Source organism: Eutrigla gurnardus, assembly GCF_963514095.1.
Source record: "Eutrigla gurnardus genome assembly, chromosome: 12".
Lineage (NCBI taxonomy): Eukaryota > Metazoa > Chordata > Actinopteri > Perciformes > Triglidae > Eutrigla > Eutrigla gurnardus.
In genome coordinates, this window is record NC_139926.1 from 15,430,310 (window position 1) to 15,448,413 (window position 18,104).

Sequence of the window (18,104 nt, forward strand, 5' to 3'; positions counted from 1 at the left end):
CACCTAACTATTGTAGCTTAAGTGAATACCACACCTGCTCATACACCTAACCAGGTTAACTAGATAAGATGAGTTCAAGGTGCTTTGGGTGAAGCACCTTGAACTCTTCTTATCTTGTTAACCTGGTTAGGTGTCAGAGAGTATTTGGTATTTGAACCCATGGGACACATTTTAACCCAGCCGAGACAAAAAAGACCATTAGATTGTAGAATCACACTGTTTATCATATTTTAGGTCCATATAAATTCATGCTATCAACAACAACAACAACAATAATAATAATAACAATAATAATAATAATGATTTGTACACATTTAAACAGGGTGGTAGAATGAATTGCTGTCTCTTCTCAAAATGTCAAGCGATTATTGAATAACTGACGGTTGCTGATAATCAGAGTCAATTAAGGCTCAGTTTGTTTGCGGATTTTCAACATGGCATGTTGAATCAGCAATATGAGAATAATGGAAGTGCGTCCACCACCCAGCCAAATCAAACTGAATAGACATACAGTAGTAACGGAATAGAAAACATGTCCAATCCAATAAGCTGGATAAATGACATAAGCGGTCATAGTGTAAACATTGAAGAAAACAGTTGTACATTTAAAAATTATTTACAATTCAATATCTACAACAAGTGTTTTTTTCCCCAATGTATATTCAGTAGTGATAGGCAATCACAGAAAATAATAGAAACAAAAATAAAATAAAAAAAAAGCTCATAAAAATAACTGACAAGTCTAACATTGCATTTCATACCCAAATTACAATCAGGGCTTGAATGAGCATTTTTGCCTTTGTAAAATTGTAGACAGTGATGACGACAGTAAAACTCCAAAAGAAGACCAAAACAGGACTGTAGTATAAGCAAAACCCCAAACAACACTATTGGCGAAACAATGACACAGCAGAATAGAAGGTGACGGAGCATAATGCATTTCAAGGGGAGGGAAATGATTTAAATACCTTTTCGGAGCCCTTTAACTGGACAGCATAGACTAGAGAGAAGAGATAGTTGAACCTATTCAAAATGCAAAATAAGCTATGCTTAGTCCTTTAAGTGTTTTCTAATGTTGCACTATTTATGTGTTTCTTAATTATTGAAACACTGAAAACAATGAGATTATGATCTTCATTTTTGACTTCATTCTGTCAATGTGGACTTTGTGTTTTGTGCACCCTGGGACCAACAAACTCAAAATGGAGATCTGAGGTTTTCACAAGACAACAGTGACACATTGAAACACTGACACATTGGAAACAGTTACACAAGGATTCTCATGCAGTGATGGGTTGAGGTGAGAATGATTGGTCCTGGTGCCAAGGCCATCACATCCCATTAGATATAGAGTATTTAAGTACAGTTGTTCATCTAAACTGAAGTAAATCCTCCAAAAAAATTATATAAAACACATTCCAAATGGCCATAGTCCATTTTTAGTAAGAATTAGTCGGAAATGCAAGAGTTGTAGTGTTGGAGTTTATCGCACCTCAAGTCCTAATCAAAAATGGTTCCTTTATACGGCTCTCTGTGTGTTCGGCACAACAACACATGTGAATTTAAAAGCAACTCACACGCAAATGCATGTAACACACAAACGTATGCACACATAAACAGTAAGTCTAGAAAAAAAGAAAGGTCCAGTAGTAAACATTAGAGGGGAATATTTGAAAATGATTCAATCTTTTCATTATGTATTATCATTTACAGGACATTATTTTTCTCCTGCTCCTTTTCATCATTTAACATTTCATCCAAACTATGAGATTCACATCTTTCACCAGTATATTGTCAAAAAAAAGAGGGAACAATACAGCATAACAAACAATCCCCCCCTCATTAGCCAATATGTGGTGCAATCCATCACTTTCCACGGGGGTTCTGTGTCCACTCATACACACAAACACACTATTTAACATTTTCACTGCCATGTACTGTCCGCTCCAAATTTCAAACACCATATTCCCAGAGCACCAGTATCAGTCTTTGTGCTTTAACAGTATATTTAGATGGCTGACAAATTCGACAAGGGTAGATTTCTTTTCTTGGATGAGCAGAGAAAAAGGGGACACCAGATCACTTAGAAACAGGTTAACAAAGATAATTACCTACAATAGCTTTCAAAACATGTTTTTAAATTCAGTGGAAAGAGGAAAGAAGAGGGAAGGTACGGATGTTTCTTCTGCTCAGGTCCGTGGTTTAAACAGCTGGCCGTCGAGGGCAAAAGCAGAGCGATGAGATGCACAGTCCCCTTGCAAAATAGCACATATGCAGGCGATGACACATGTGAGCGTTCAAGGGTGAAATAACAAAAAAAATAGTCTCCGGTGTAAACTATTTGATCGTACGCACACCTAAAAGCAGTCCCTGTTCTGCATTATAAAGCAGCAGAAGACTTGTGCTGCCATGTCTGAATTCACAAGCTTTCCGTGAAGACAACCAGCTGACTTCATGTACACCTCCCTTCACACAGTGACCTTTCAGTGACGATAATTATGAAGAAGAGCTGCCTTTATGTTGCAGTGTTAGCTTTTGTTTTCTTCTTGTTGCAATTTTTCCTCTGGCCGATCTTCATGAAGGTCTTGAAGCGAATTGTTTCCTCCATAATTTCCCCTTGCACTTAAGTTGCTGAGGAAGGTTTATTGAAGGTTCTGCTACCCCGACTCCATGGAAGCCATGTGATGCATTTTTATCTGAAATAGTGCAGCCCTCCCGTGGAAAAATGTGATTGTTTACCCCATTGCAATCCCACTGGAAATGACTTCTGGCTATGACTATGGCTTAAAGCAACCGTAAGATTCTTTAAATCAAATGTTCAACGGAGATATTTCCATCAACTTCCCCCGCCAGACAGGTCCATTATTCCCAGTGTCCTCCAGACCACTACAGAAACATAAGAGGTTTGAGGTCAAATACAGAATATGACGACTATGTTGGAGAGCAATCAGTTCTTGCTCCATTGCTCTTGTGTCTTTGAATTCAAAAAGAACAGAAGAGGACAAAACTGGCCAAATAAAAGACACTTCTAACTGGTCAGAGAGGAGAAAACCAGTATGGGCCTCACCGCCTTATTGGGACATCTTGACTTCCTGTTGGATTAATTGGCAGTTGAGTATGTCGGCATAGTAGCGTTAAGTTTCTGTTACAAAGAGGTTTGAAGTAGCCTATGTAACTGTGTGTGTGGTTGGCTGTACCCATATTCGTTTTCCCATCTCAGATGCGAACTGGGGGTCCACTGGGAGCCGTGAGGGGCACTCGAGAGCCGCAGTCGTAGTCGAGTTCGGCCATCCGGGAGCGGCTCATCATTCGACTGTGGGAGTATGCTCGTCTGTCTGTTTGTCTGTCCCTGAAACTCCTGATGTAGCTCTGTGGGCAGACAGATGTTACAGGGTAAAAGACAGTAAAATGCATAAACAGCAGTTGAAGAACCTGTTTGACGTTTTGGAAACAGGTAGAGAAGAAGATCTCATATCGGTCTGCTTCATATGATGGTAGAAAGATTTTGTCACAATTGAACAGAGCTAGGCTAGCGTTTTCCAATTTTCATGCTAAGCTAAGCTAATTGGCTGCTGGCTCCAGTTTCATATTCAACATACCGACATGGGAGTGGCAGCAATCTTCTCATATAACTCTTGGGGAAGATTCACAAAATTTCCCAAAATAAATTACCCCTGGTGTCATGCCAAGAGCTATTTTTAAGCACATTATATAGACACATTGAAGGTAGAGGCTTCTTTTTTTATTATTTCTTGAAATATTTATATGTTGGCCTACATGCCAGAATCTCAATTTAATTTAATCTTAAGAGTAAGGAGGCTACTGCATCTTACCGGTGACAGCACATCTCCATCAAAGCGCCTTTTAGGGTTGACCTTGCGATGATAGCCTGGTTCAGTCTGAGGAGGAGGGACTTTAGGTGGCTGAGAGCTCTGGGCTTGGTGATGAGGGTGGGAAGCTGCTGGGTGATGGTACTGCTGGTGGTGGTGGTGGTGATGGGTGTGGGCTTTCTGCTTGAGGTTGCTCTTCTGGTTCTCTCGTTTTTTCTTCTTCTTGGTCTCCTTCTCCTTTTTCAGCCTCTCTTCCCGCTGTCGGATCCGCATGAGCTGAACCCTCCGTTGCTGTCGACTCAAAACCACTGGAGACAAAAAAAGACCAGAGATGTGATTATGTGTGGAGAAGGAACAAGAGATATATATGAGTGAGAAAGAGGATGATGAAGTCAGAACAATGCAGCTTTTAGAGCGAAATACAAATTAACTGATCAAGTCAAGAGGAGAGGACGCCATGCAAATACCTCACTTACTAAAGCAGGAAAATCCTTCAATCAGATCGTTTTGAATATTTCAATTATCTTCGACATGCTGATGAAAAGCAGTTACTGGGGGTGGAGGTTTATCGTAAGTAGAGGCTACAAAAATAAAAAGGAAGAAAAGAAACTGATGCCCATTTCCTTCATTTCATTCACTCCTGAAGCTGTTCAGTTACCTGACATTATTTTGAGTGTGTTCTTGTTATTTTTTTGATCCACCCCAGGAAAGGATGTCCAAAATGCATCCTGTCTCGCTGTCCATTGATTACCCATATGATTTTTGGGGGTATGCATGTTTGTAAGCATTCCGATTTAGCCGTTTATTATGCGGTAGAGTCGTGGGTCTGTTTCATGTTCAGGTCATGATGTTGCCGTAGTACAACAACCCCGGTGAACTTCATGAGACAAGATGTACTGTATGCGTCACAGTTACATATGTGTGTGGGTGGGGTATGAGGTCTTTTGTTTTTTCTTTGTGCAGGCGGACAGCTAACGAGATACCATCTGCCAGGGAAACTGCTTAATGATACCCCCCTTTTCCTTTCCTCAGCTCACCCCACCTCAGGCCCCTCTGGCTACATGCTACAGTGTGTGTGTGTGTTCCTGTACATCTATCTTTGCGAGGACTAATATGAGCTTTAGACCTTGTGAGGGAGGACCATCCTGCATGTCCCCACTTCTTTAAAAGGCTGTTTAACAATTTAGTTATGCTAGTTCAAGTTAGGGGGAGGGGCTAGCTTATGGGAACATTCAATTGTCACCATAACGTAAATAATTACATTTTAAGTTGAAGACTTGGTTTAAGGTTAAGATATGGTTCTCCAGGAAATTTACATAAGGTTCTCCAGGAAAGGAATGTTAGTCAATGTAATGTCCCCAAATGTCATGAAAATATGTGTCCACACATGCAGACAAAAATAATAATTAATTCATGCCTGTATCCTGCGAACACCTAACACAGATGATTTTCCATTCTGCTCCACTTGGGCGCCCTGCTTACCCATTGTGCCCTAACCTATCACCCTCCCCTGCCCTTCCCCCAATACACCTGCTCCCTCTTTTCCCCTTCTCCGTTCCTCCATCCTTCTTTCTATGTCAATGCACTGCTCGTCATCATGAAGGACAGACTGCTGCAACAAGGTTTTTTGATGTTACATTTAAGAATAGTATTGGTTCATTGATTGGGGTTTCTAAGAAACACAATGATGAACTTAATGCTGTGGCTGTTAATCAAAGCAGCAGTAACTATAGTAACATTCACAGTTCTCTTGCAAGAGCCTCTCCATCATTTCCTCCTAATTCTTCCACCCAATCACATGCTGCAACCCACATGTATTATATATAGGAATCGTTTTATCCCTCCTTCTGTGGGGGAAACCAGTAAGATGCAACAGCCTCCTTATTAACTGCCCCCAAACAAGTATGAAAAAGATCTATGATACTAGAATTTACTTGTCTGTGTGTGGTTGTTTAACAGTGCAAGAGAACAGAGGATGGTCAGTGTGCATGGGTAAAGGTTTCAGACAGCCACATACGAGCAACGTTTTGTACTTTGGTACTTTTTGTACCAAAGTGGCGTATCACTGTATGTGTGTCTCTACTCCTTTCTAGGTCTCTGTTCCCCCCACACTTTATTGCACATTTTTTAAAATAGGACTAAAAAGCTCCTTCTATCTCTTTGCCCACCCCCTTCCGACTGGAATGCACGACAGCCTGCTGTTTAATCCCATTATTTAAGGCCATGTGTGACTTCTTCTAAGACACTGTTTAGCTGTGCATGTCACACGCCAGCGAAGATCAAATGGAAGTGTGTGTGTGTGTGTGTGTGTGTGTGTACGAATGAATGAGATGTGTGTTTCAATTTCCTTGCAGTGTATGAGTGAGTGAGAGAACTATGTCCCAGTATATTATTAGGATGTATAAGAGTCGTGTGTATAGTGTTTGGGTGCGTTTACACTGTGTGTGTGAGAGAGTGATTTTGCCATCTGTGTTGTTTTCTGAACAGATTAAGGCCGTCTCCCTCAAAATAGCACGTTCTGCTGACAACACTGAGGTTGATGTATTCAGACTCTCCCTGGTATGCACAAACACACATATACAGTGTTCCCTCAACTCATAATGGTTGTTGTTTCTTAAGCTGCCAATAAAACTGCCCTTTTAATAAAATGAGTATAGATTTGTCAGTGATAAAATGGCACCAGTTTGTAGTGGCCTTTGTGAGGTCGATACTGAAACAAGCCTCGGCGTCATTCCTTCTACTTGGCATGCTTACTGAGTAACTAAGATTAATGTTAAAATCAAATTCATAGACAGATTGAAATGTTTGTAACAACAGTTACAGGATGTTGGGTACAAATAGCAAGGCTAGGTTTTAAGATACGTCACAGAGTAGGGACAGAAGCTACACACTCAAACACACTCCCCTGGAGGGCCATAATAGAAGGACGTGGCTTTTCTTATCTCTGTCATTTACATAGTCGTCATCATGAGTGATATTGGTGGTAAATGCTGTGATTAAGAATAAGAACTTGAATTTAAAACTGCACTATACAGCGTTTCAAGGGGTCTGCACCAGCCTTGCCTGAAGCTTGAGGCTGTGGCCTACATTACCATAGAGACAGACCCAGTGAGGTCTCTCTTAAATCAGCCATTTCTTAGCGTAATGCATCATGTGTTATATAGCTTTATTTATGCAGTAATTCATAAAATGTGATTGTGCATTTTCCTTAAATCCTTAGCTGTTATGATGATTTTAAGATTAATTTAAATCCTTTGGGGGAAAGATCAAAGTCTTGGCAGCCCTTTTCTGACATGTCATACTCTTTTCCCCATGGTCCCTGAATTTTTAAAACCTGCCATTCCCTTTTTCCAGAAAATCTCCCTGGGGTATTCCCACATTTCCATATCACCTGACCTCCACACCCGCATGCAAAACTGCTCCCAATTCCCTCAGCAGCTCCTCAGTAGCCCTTCATCCATTTACCCTTACATCTGCCTGTCCCCTCTTTCTGTAAATCCACCTTATGATCTGCTCCCTGTGTTTACACCTGCTGCCTGATTATTACTTGCCTTTGAATGTTGAATTTTTTGCTTGTTTGGGCTGTTTCAGGCATTCTAGCTTCTTCACAGTCCAAAGACATGCATTAGAGGTTCATTGATGACTCTAAATTTCCTGCAGGTGCGTGTGAGCGTGAATGGTTGTCTCTCTATGCATGTCTCTTTTTGTCAGCCCTGGCTGTGACAGACTGGTGACCTGCCCAGGATGTCCTCTGCCTTCGCCAAATGTCAGCCCCCTTTAAGCGGTGATCGATAATGGATGGATGGATGAAATTGAGTAAGCTTGTTTTTGACAAGAAATTATTCTATCAATCCTGTTCTACCTACAAGTATCAGCATTAGAGTCCTCAGGCATGTTTTCAGTACTGTGACAACATATATATATATTTTTTTTTACAAAATATCCAATTACCAATGCAAACAGAGTTATCAACCGTTGAACCATGGAATAAGTAAAATATTGAATATGATGAAAGAAATTGATTGACTGAGTAGTTTTTCTAGTTTAGTATAACGTCAGTGTTGTTTTGCTACATCATTCTAATTGGTTTTCATAGATTATATTGAACTGGCTGTAGAAACACTGTTGTATTCTTGCACTTCATCAACTTCAATCATGTTTTGTACACATAATCATGACCCCCGAAAAAGGAAAACAGTAAATCACGTGTTAGTTTAATATACCTTAAACAATTCTTGACATTTTTTTCATACTCTCCTACACATTTACATAAAATCAAAACTAGTATTTGTTGCTGCGAAGAAGCAAAATGAACAAATATCGCAACATGCAGATTATTCAAATACGGTGCTCAGACCGCAACAAATATCTGTGTCCTGAGTTAGCTTTTCTTTCAAAGGAGTCTGGTTGTGTGTGTAACGCAGCATCACTCACCCTCTGTGTGAGAAAAGCCCTCTGCAGTGACTTTCCATTGGATCAGCACTCCCAGGAGGGCCAGGACAGGCCACACCCCCAAGATGACCCAAGTAAACCAACACACTGGCTTCTTTGGTGCCACCTGCAAACACAACACTTATAATTTTAGATGATTTCATTTTCATTTCTGTTTCCACAAAAACCCTAATTTGTGCAAAATAAATCATCTATAAATAAACTTTTGAGAGTTATTCTAGAACAAAAAAGCACATAAAAGTGAAATATCAATAATAATGTTAAACAAATAGTTTGGTTGAAAAAAAGGAATCTTCAAGATTCCCCATCTCAAAATCAACGCATACACCATAATTAAAACCTGTGGGAGATTTTGGATGGACATGTACTCTCCACTATGCTGTTTTATGCCAATATTGGATTTACAGGGTTTTTGCTTTAGTGTTGTCAGCTATTTTACTCACTGACTTAGGTAAAAAACAGACATTTCCATTTGGCTTTGTTATCTACAAATAGGTTTTCAATTGAATTTGTGTGAAGCTGACTGTATTCCTAAATGTCACTCCGACAAAATTACATACATACTCAAACTGAAAATCCATTATCCATGCTTACATAAGCCTGTCTTTCCCTAATTGACACATTCATTATATCCAACACACACAACCAGACATAAACATAAAGATTACTCACAAACACAGAAGACAAACAGCATTTCTTTCTCCCTGCCACTGACCGTTTACACAGAAACACACAGACGAGCCTACCCTGAGTCTCTCGTAGACGTAGTGTACCAAAGCAAACAGCTCTATAAAGTAGTCCACAGTGACAGTGATGATGGCGGAGCCGAAGGTGGCCGTGGAAAGGGTGACGAAGCAGCGCTGCCACTGGAGAGTGAGGACGGCAAAAAGCGTCCCAGAACCCAGGAGAACACCCAGTGGAACCCACACTGTTCTGGGGTGGTAGAACTCCTCCATGGCCTTGGAGAGAAAGGGGAGAGTTCATTTTACTTTGACACATCTTAGTTGTTATAGTTTTATAGAATTGGGGCCTGGTCACATCAAGATTTATGACAGCATTAACGTGACAGAATCAATGTAATTTGAATGGCTTTGTTAATGGCAGCAACAACAAGATTTAAGATTTAAAGGGTTAACTTTTCTTTGCTACCTCCCTAAATGACAAGATGAATAGGAACCATTCTAGCTTTTAGTACTGCCTATGCAGTAATCCACAGGCCGATTTATGTATTGTCTTCTCTTGCTGCTACTGCCTGGGAAAGTAATTTCAATGGCATTTCAACATGGGTTCTGCGGGATCTCCTGGACATCCATTTAAAAGCTGCACAAAAGTAGTATCTAACCTCAACCAGCCCAAGAAAGCCGTTTTTCCTTATCATTCTGTGCACAAGTCAACATGAATCTAATACAGTGCACAGTCAAATGTGTCTCCTCACCACCAGTGAAGCCACTCCGACCAGCAGGCCTAGCAGCAGGCCCACCATAAACAGTCCCACACTGCGAACCAACATGGTCACCAGGCCACACAGGGTCCCGATTCCGAGGCCGATGCCCACTGACGCCTCTACGCTCAGCTGAGTGTCCATCACCCTTTCCTTGTAGCACAGCATGAAGATGACCACAGAGCCAAACATTAGGCCTGTCAGGAACAATACGGCCTTGAAGCATCGATAGCCTGGAGCAGAGATGGGAGACAGAGCACTGTGAGGTCATCGCAATCATACAAACACTGGTCCATGAGTGTGTATATGGCTCATTTTCTCTTCAAACACATGCACGCACACACAACAAGCAGTGCTATTGAATGACATATTGGGACCAACAGCCTGAGCAGATCGATAACAAATGACAATGACGACATAGAGGATATGTATTTGGGCAGCATTTTATAATGAGTTACATGTTATAAAGGGTTGAACACATTATTAATTGTAACTAATTGTTGGAATAATAACACATTTATGTTTTACAGATCTATAATTAGTCACCAAAAGCAACAATTTGGCTGATTTTGACTTCATCTGGCAGATCACATCAACCATCCGTTTGAAAACTACATCCTACCTGGTCTAATTATACGATAGCATTAACCAAAAAATAGCTCTTACCTGCTTACATTCTACAGTTTTCTGAATTAAGCTGATTAAGAGTAGATTGCTATGAAAATCCACCTCTTTTGTTGTTGCAAATAAAAGGCTGCAATCCTATCCAAACAGAGAACATCAAATATTATAGGGATGATGAATAATGAAAAGCAAGACAATAAACAGCCACCTTCCTGTGGTGGGCTGAGGGACGCGTTCCTTCATTATGGGCAGATAAACTGTCACCATAAACCTTTATGAAAGAATATGATAATCATCACATTACAAAAGGTCATCTACATTCATTAGTCAACAGGCTTGCTGAATGGAACAGCTGCTCTCCTACTTTTTTCATTCTCCCATCATATGGTCCCTCCAGTCTTTCGCTCTTACCAGTATATCACCGATTTAAAGTGCTTCATTGCAACAACAAAGAAAGACGCAAAATAATTAAAAACTCAAATTATCAACATTTGCAATCTCCTTCGTGCTTCTGTGTTCATTAATATTTGTGTCTCCCTTTCTATTTGCTCCATATCTGCTTCTCTCTCTATCTGTCTCGAGGGGAAGTAACATCAGATTGTTATTTGTGTGTAATCAGGCATCGCACAGCTGAGCCTAATACTCTTCCTCTCATCCAACCCATGGTCCGTGCCGCTCCCTCGTGACCATACCTTATTTATTTGATGCACTTCTTCTAGCTTCCTTGACTTCCTTCTATTCAATCCCATGTGTTTTCCTTGGCATCTGTCAGCCACAAGACCCTTAACTATAAAAGCCTGGTAAAAGCCACTGTATTTTTTTTCTCTCCCCACAGCTGTTTTCTGTCTTCTATAACAGAATGTCTGGATGAATAGTCTGACATAGTGTAGCTGGAGCATTTCCGAAGCAACTACAGCCACCTGAACATTTACCACAAATTGTTGTTCCATACGAGACGGTCTCCATCCATCATGAATGCATTTTATATTCATTCATGACTGCTACTAAACTTCTCCGTTTTCCTTTTCTACTTTTTCTCGGATCCATCATCTCCTCTCCCCCATGGGTCCACCCCTCCTACTTGGACCCTGTACTTTTCCTCCAGCCATCAATCCATCCCATCTGTTCACTCTGGCTTATTTAGCTCTTGTCCGTCTCCCCACCTCTCGTTTCTTTTGCCTCATCCATCTCGTCCCTCTACCATCACTCATCATTAAAGCTCCAAAGCTGTTGTTGTGTTTTGGATCAAATAAATGACAGCTAACCTTTTCTTCTCAAGACCTTGGCATTAAACCACATTCTACAGTTCTATCAGCAGGGAAATTCAATTTTCAGACTGCAGAACTGTCATTTAAATGTGACTGGAGTTTCTGAGTAACATCAACAATAGGCACTGTGTCTCATTTGCAGAACAGCAGTTTTGTTTAGTTATAGAGTAAGATCTGGCAACGGAGGGGGAAAATCCATCTCTTTATCTTTTCAAACAAACAGAGAAACAAATAGACAACAGATGGTGAAGGACTGAGAAGCGTATGTATTTGAAGTAAAATGCCTTGCTGTTCATTTTTTGGAATCATGTATTTTATCAGTGTGATTCTCTAAATTGAAGTTTTTGTTTAACTGGAAACTTCCAGACCTGGTGTTAATTGTGTTGCACAGAAAACACTAACATGATAATATTTAGCTTGCTAAATGCAATGTTTCCAATGTTAGCATGCTAATGAAGATAATAATAGTGCCATACAACTTGTTCTTTTGGCTGGCACCCCCCTAGGGCAAACTTGACATTTTCTGCCGAGTGGAGAGAATCTATGTCCAGAAATGTTATTTCAGGGCTACGCTCTTGTTGCATCCTGTCAACTTTGTAAGCATAAAGTTGTTGGGTGAACTGTTTATAAAGCAGGGACGCCGGAGACGGCTTACCTAAACATACAGTGAATGTTTATACCATGTGTACACTTCAAGTAATCTCTCTTTTCTATTTGCATGCAATGCATCTACTTCAAGCTTCAACATTCATCAATATTCATCCCGCAGCATAGAGGTTGCTTTCTATATATTTTATATAGAACACAATTCTGAATCTTTATTTCATGAAATATTACCATGTTAACTTTCATGAATGTTTTCGTTTTGTAGCATTTTGCTACTGGCAGTATAGATATTAACATCCCTCTATGGGCCTGCGGGTAAATGATCTGAGCTGTGTAGCATGCTATCTTATGGAAAATATTTTAGTTTACATAGAGAACAAAACACAGTAGCAGTGGCCAAGTAAGCTAATGAAGGATGATTTATCATAAGACAATTCCGTGCATTGTTTGACAGTTGATTGCTTGTCAGTAGACACTGGTAGTGTGTTGTATTCAAGTTTATTTGCACACCTTTCTTCCTGCTTCTTGGGGAGCATTTATAACTTGCATGGCTCTATATTGTGTTTTGTTTGGGTATCATAATGTATTAAAGAAGTATTTCTTAAATTGACTCTGTAATTTGGATCTTGTGTGCCCGCATTCTTACAGTCCAAATACATTAAGCAAAATCTCTTCCATTGCCTCTTGAACTACAAAATAGCAAGTAAATGATTACATAGGCCCGTAAGTCAACTGAAGGCAAAATATTGAAATGAATGTACCATTGTACAAAAAATGACGTACTGAGCACAATATAATTTGAGCTCATTCATTTGATTTGATCATTCCCTATTCAAGGGGAAATACAATTGTATTTGTCGCAACAACAGCTCTGCCTGAAAACATTACAGCAAATCTTGTTCTCTCTAATTATTTATTGATTACACATTCCTGTAATGACATTACATCCAAATTCATTAGGATGAACACTTAATATTTGTGATGGAATCCAGCAGTCACTTACTGGGTACAAAATTTAGCCTCGAGTAAGGACTCTGTCTGTGTCCTGTGTCTAAACATATGAATGGTCCATGAATAAAGTATGAGTCCGGGCGTTTGATGGCATAAAGGAATACAAAAACAAACCAGTTAGGCCTGGTATTTTGATTAATTGCAAAAACTCTGTGCTTCCTTTTTCTTTCAGAAGTGCTGCTACAGCATGTAGTTGAAAGAAATTGGAACATGCCTTTGAATAAGCAGCAGAAAATGCCTGCTTTCCTTTAAAAAAACAGCAGGCAGTCGATTTTTTTAGAGTTTGTCTGCTGGTGTGAGCAATTCGGCAAAGGCTGTCAGGATTTGATGCAAATAAAACATATGAACATATAGCAATAGCTTAGTCTGCAGGGATACGATTTCAATATGGATTCACATAGGCAGAAACAAGACAACCTCTGTGTACTGCTCTTAAATCAATAATATCATGCAGTAGCAGAGTGGAATGAACTAGAAATGAGATTCCGAGGCTCTTTAGACATGTTCTACCTCTTTCTCATTATTTCCTGGCCCTTACACATATAGGAAGTATAAATCAGCTGCATGTCAACTTTCAGCGTTACCATTGAGGCTGTCTTTAATGCTTTTAGACGAGTAAAAAGCAGCATTAATAGGGGAGGCTTATTTAGTACATACAAAAAACGGTGTGTAACAACAACTCATTGTGGGGCCCTGTGGGGGGGTTAACTGCAACGGGCTATTCCTTAGCTGGCTGCAATAACTTGGACATGTCATTTTAACACTTGTATGAATCAAACCAACATGATTCACCGTGTTAATTAATGAGCTTTAGATGTGCTGCTCTTTGCTAATCTTACTGGCTGCTGGCAGTAGCCAGACATGAGAGTTGTGTAGATCTTTCATCTTAAACTCGGCACATAAACATGTGCAAAGTGAATTTTCGAAACAATGTTGAAATATTCCTTGTCAATTGAGCAGGGCACACTGTTTTTGTAGGTGCACAAAATGGGACCAGCATGAAAAGACATATAGACCTCTCATACCATTAATACAGCAATACTCTTAGCTTATGGCGATTGGCATTTTTCAGCTGACAATGGCAGGCACAAGCGGCAAACTGTATTTTTAACAAGCGCCTACACACCACATTCTGAAATAATACTAAAACAAAGCTTTTTAAGGAACATTTTTCAGTTATCCAATTTACTGCATGGGTACCTTTAATATCAAAGCTTCGACTACATCATCACTTACCAAAGAAGCAGTAGATGATTCCAAAGAGGCAGCACATGGAACAGACCACCGAGGGGACGATCTCATATCTCCTCTCGATCTCCTGGTCACACCTCAGCCCCACCTCGGCCAAACCCAGCAGTTGGTCGGTGGAAGTCATGGTGACTGACAAGAATGGAGGTGGCATTTAGGGGCACGGAGGAGGACAGGGGTGAGGGGATGTACAGGGTTGACTGGATCACTGGGCCTCACCCATTCAGCCGTGTCTACCTGCAAATGGAAGGCATGAAAGGAAAATGATGGAGAGAGAGGGCAGTTGTGAGAAGAGAGAAAGTCCGACAACTGATTATTGATTGCTCATTTTAAGTACTCAGCTGTAAGTGCTGACAGAGCAGTAAGTATGCATTACATTTTTGAAAAAAATAAAAAAACATCACGGCATAGCATGGCCACTCTAACAACTACTGCTGCAAAGGAAATGACTGCACACTTTAAAAAAAAAGGACAAACACAATTCAGCCACTATCATTCACTTGCATTCACAGTTAAGAGGTTGCAACAAATTGTTTGCACAGAGTTTGAAAATGTTTGGCCGGTAGCAGAAGATCTGCAGAACACACATAATGGTTGCCATGGAAAGATCAACTAAAACCATTTGCATACATTTGCATGTCGTGGGAAGTATAAGACTGCACATTTTGTATTTGTGCCACAAAGCTTAGGTTTTTCTCTCGAAGGATAAATAACCCCTGAAAAGTATTTGCCTCTCTACTTAGTCCTGTACTGCCGCTGCTCTAATCACCCACTTGGAATAATACATCAGCAAATACTCACCCACTGCTGTTGAATCGCCTGACTGCTCTCTCATAACTCTATACCGCACAACATAGTGCTGCAGTATACACAATGTATTACATTTCACTATTATTATAGATGAAACACTCATCAGGAATAGAAATAGAGTATTACGTGTATTGATTGTTCATGCTGAAAATGCTGAATATAGTGTATTGTCCGGGGGCATTTAGTGCAACATATGTCAGACTTTTGATAAATAAGACTAAACCACCAGGCAAACTGCAACATTATCAAGCAAGGTCTTACAGCATGAGTAAGATCATACTTCAATATAGCAATAACAATGTAAATAAGATATTACTGAAATGTATACTTAATATATGAAATATAAATATGAAAATAAACATGAGCAAATAGACAGCCTATGTTGTTTTTTAGTGTTATTGGATGTCAGTTCCAAAATCTCTTGAGACATATGTCTATGATTTGGTTTTGAAAAGGCAACAATTGAGACAGAAGCTGCTGCACCAGAAACATCACATACAGTGAAATACACTGGAACTGCAGTGTGTTTATTTTCTATGAAAACAATTCTTAAAGTACATTCTATTCATCAACTTAATCCACACACAATATTAGTATTCAAGCATGGTTATATTGCATTCGTAAATCAGTGTCTACGGTTTATAATTTGGAGGCACTGGTTAATTAGTTTGATAGTTACATTTCTAAAACATGCCATAGGGCAGCTTTCGCAATTACAGTATTTGTAAGTTATGAGCAATTAGTGGTTTCACAATTCATTTTTGTACCCAGTGTGTTACATTACAACCTCTCATCTAACATGAGCTGTTATGTAGAGTAGTAGTACCATTACACAACACAGCTCAGTATCGATATCTTCATTCTTAATTGATCCCCTTGTGTCCTTCGGGCCACCAAAAGAAACAAGCAGATCAATTAGGTGTGTGGTGTCAGCTTCACACACGCTGCTTTCTTTCTTTTTTGGACTTTTGTTGGATGAAAATGTGCCTGGAGCTTCCACATTGTGTGTAGTATTTTGTAGTATCATCAAATAAAAGGAATCAAAGTCGGCTGTGTTACAACTGTGTGAAGATAGCCAAGGGCAAATTCAGTCACTGTGACAAACATAATCGCAGAATAAGTAGAAAAACGACATTAGTGTAAATTCTAAACGCACATTTGAGGAAAGATGTGCACAAAAACACAGAGAGTTGTAGTGTAATAGACTCTTACCATTAACCACACACTCAGCTCCACGCTCATTCAGGCACCAAATCCCAATGGGTTTTTTTTTCCAGTCGAGACACAAATTAAGACCTATTAAGCGTATGGACTCGCTCAGTAGTGGATACCTTTAAATAGGACTTTCCTCTAAGTGGCATTAATGACAGTGTTTTATGCTGCATCATCATTATTTCACGCAACAAGCACGATACTACATCTGGTATGCAGTAATTCATGCAAAGGCGTGACACACACCCACACACACTGCCAGTTTTTATACAAGTCTTTCCTTTTCCACTGTTATTTCCATTAGCCTTGTGTGACTCCATGCTAAATCGGTCTGGCCCTGTTCTCATCTCCTATCTGTCCAATGTCCATCTGGTAAACCCCCAGACTTTGGAAGGAACACCTAATCTTGAAAGTGAGGGTTTAGTGTAAAGATTCTAGTGGGATCAAACAACCGTACTGTACACTACAGTGCAAGTAGCATATCTCTATACCTTCTTCTACTGTAGTTCAAAACCAACTGTTCTCTTACAGCCTCTGCGGGTTACCGGTTTGATTTTAGCTTTTAAATTCTATTACGCTGGATCCAATATCTTTTTCTAGTTCTCTCCCTCAGATCACTGCACTTGTCATGTCAGACTACAGATGACATACACAGACATACCCTCAGTCTCCTGCGTTCACTCTTGAACACGCACACAAACACGTGAAACATGTACTCGCCTGCCTGAATGCACAGCGGAGGTAATCGTTATTGACTGAGTAGGTGCAGGTGGGTGCTGCTGATGCACCGTGGTGCACACACACACACGCACACACACACACACACACACACACACACACACTTGAGAAACATGATATGCTGTATGCTTTGGAGAAAACACACAGACTACAAAGAAGTGGGATTCAAGGAGAAATCATAATCCAATAAGCGTACACACTAGGTCAAGTCAATGTCTCAACATTCATTTTCAAGAACCAATTGTATAACAATGATGGACGTGTGAGTCAAGAGAAATTAAAAAAGGCTTCACTATCCTGGAAAAACAGTGTATCACTATATAATTGCTCAATCATTAGATGTCATTAAGACATGTCAATTTCCGTCGTTGTAATTGCTTTTACGCCTACAAAGGTATAGGATCAGATCACTTCCTATGTGAATAACACCCACCTGAGTCTGTGCCTCTGGGCTTCCCTGTCACTACCGATATTAGACTTAACGCATTGACATAGATTAAGATGAACTATAAACTAGTAGTGCACATTTTACTGATGCGGTGTAAACGCTGGAAGGGAGCACATGTCACAGAGCTACACAAACGCTGATTAGAATTAATAGGGGGTGTTTAAATTCAGCAGTCTTCAGTGGCAACCATGTTAGCAACATAACATACTGCTAGGAGGTACGCAGCCATGTCAATGTGATGCTGTATTGATTTCTGAGGTTAATCCCCCACACTCACTAGTCCACAGTAGCACTCCTAGATCGGGAAACTTCAACTGAGTAGGTACGTATTGACAGGAGAAAGTCAGTTGTCTGGTTCAGTGAGTGATTCTACGCATCACGTCATCCTGCTGCCCGCAGACAACTGATAATCATTA

General features: G+C 40.1%; 1 protein-coding gene across 1 annotated transcript in view; it reads right to left on the bottom strand.

The window, feature by feature from the left end:
• Positions 1-223: 223 nt before the first annotated feature.
• tmem198aa (transmembrane protein 198aa) overlaps positions 224-18,104 on the bottom strand; it is a 30,460-nt gene continuing 12,579 nt past the window's right edge. Inside the window, exons 2-7 of the mRNA XM_084022404.1 lie at positions 14,469-14,717; positions 9,718-9,956; positions 9,029-9,241; positions 8,265-8,388; positions 3,834-4,138; positions 224-3,369 (exon numbers count right to left, since the gene is read on the bottom strand). Coding sequence (XP_083878530.1) covers positions 3,217-3,369; positions 3,834-4,138; positions 8,265-8,388; positions 9,029-9,241; positions 9,718-9,956; positions 14,469-14,634 — 1,200 coding nt within the window. The 5' untranslated portion in view covers positions 14,635-14,717 and the 3' untranslated portion in view covers positions 224-3,216. The remainder of the gene's footprint in view (positions 3,370-3,833; positions 4,139-8,264; positions 8,389-9,028; positions 9,242-9,717; positions 9,957-14,468; positions 14,718-18,104) is intronic.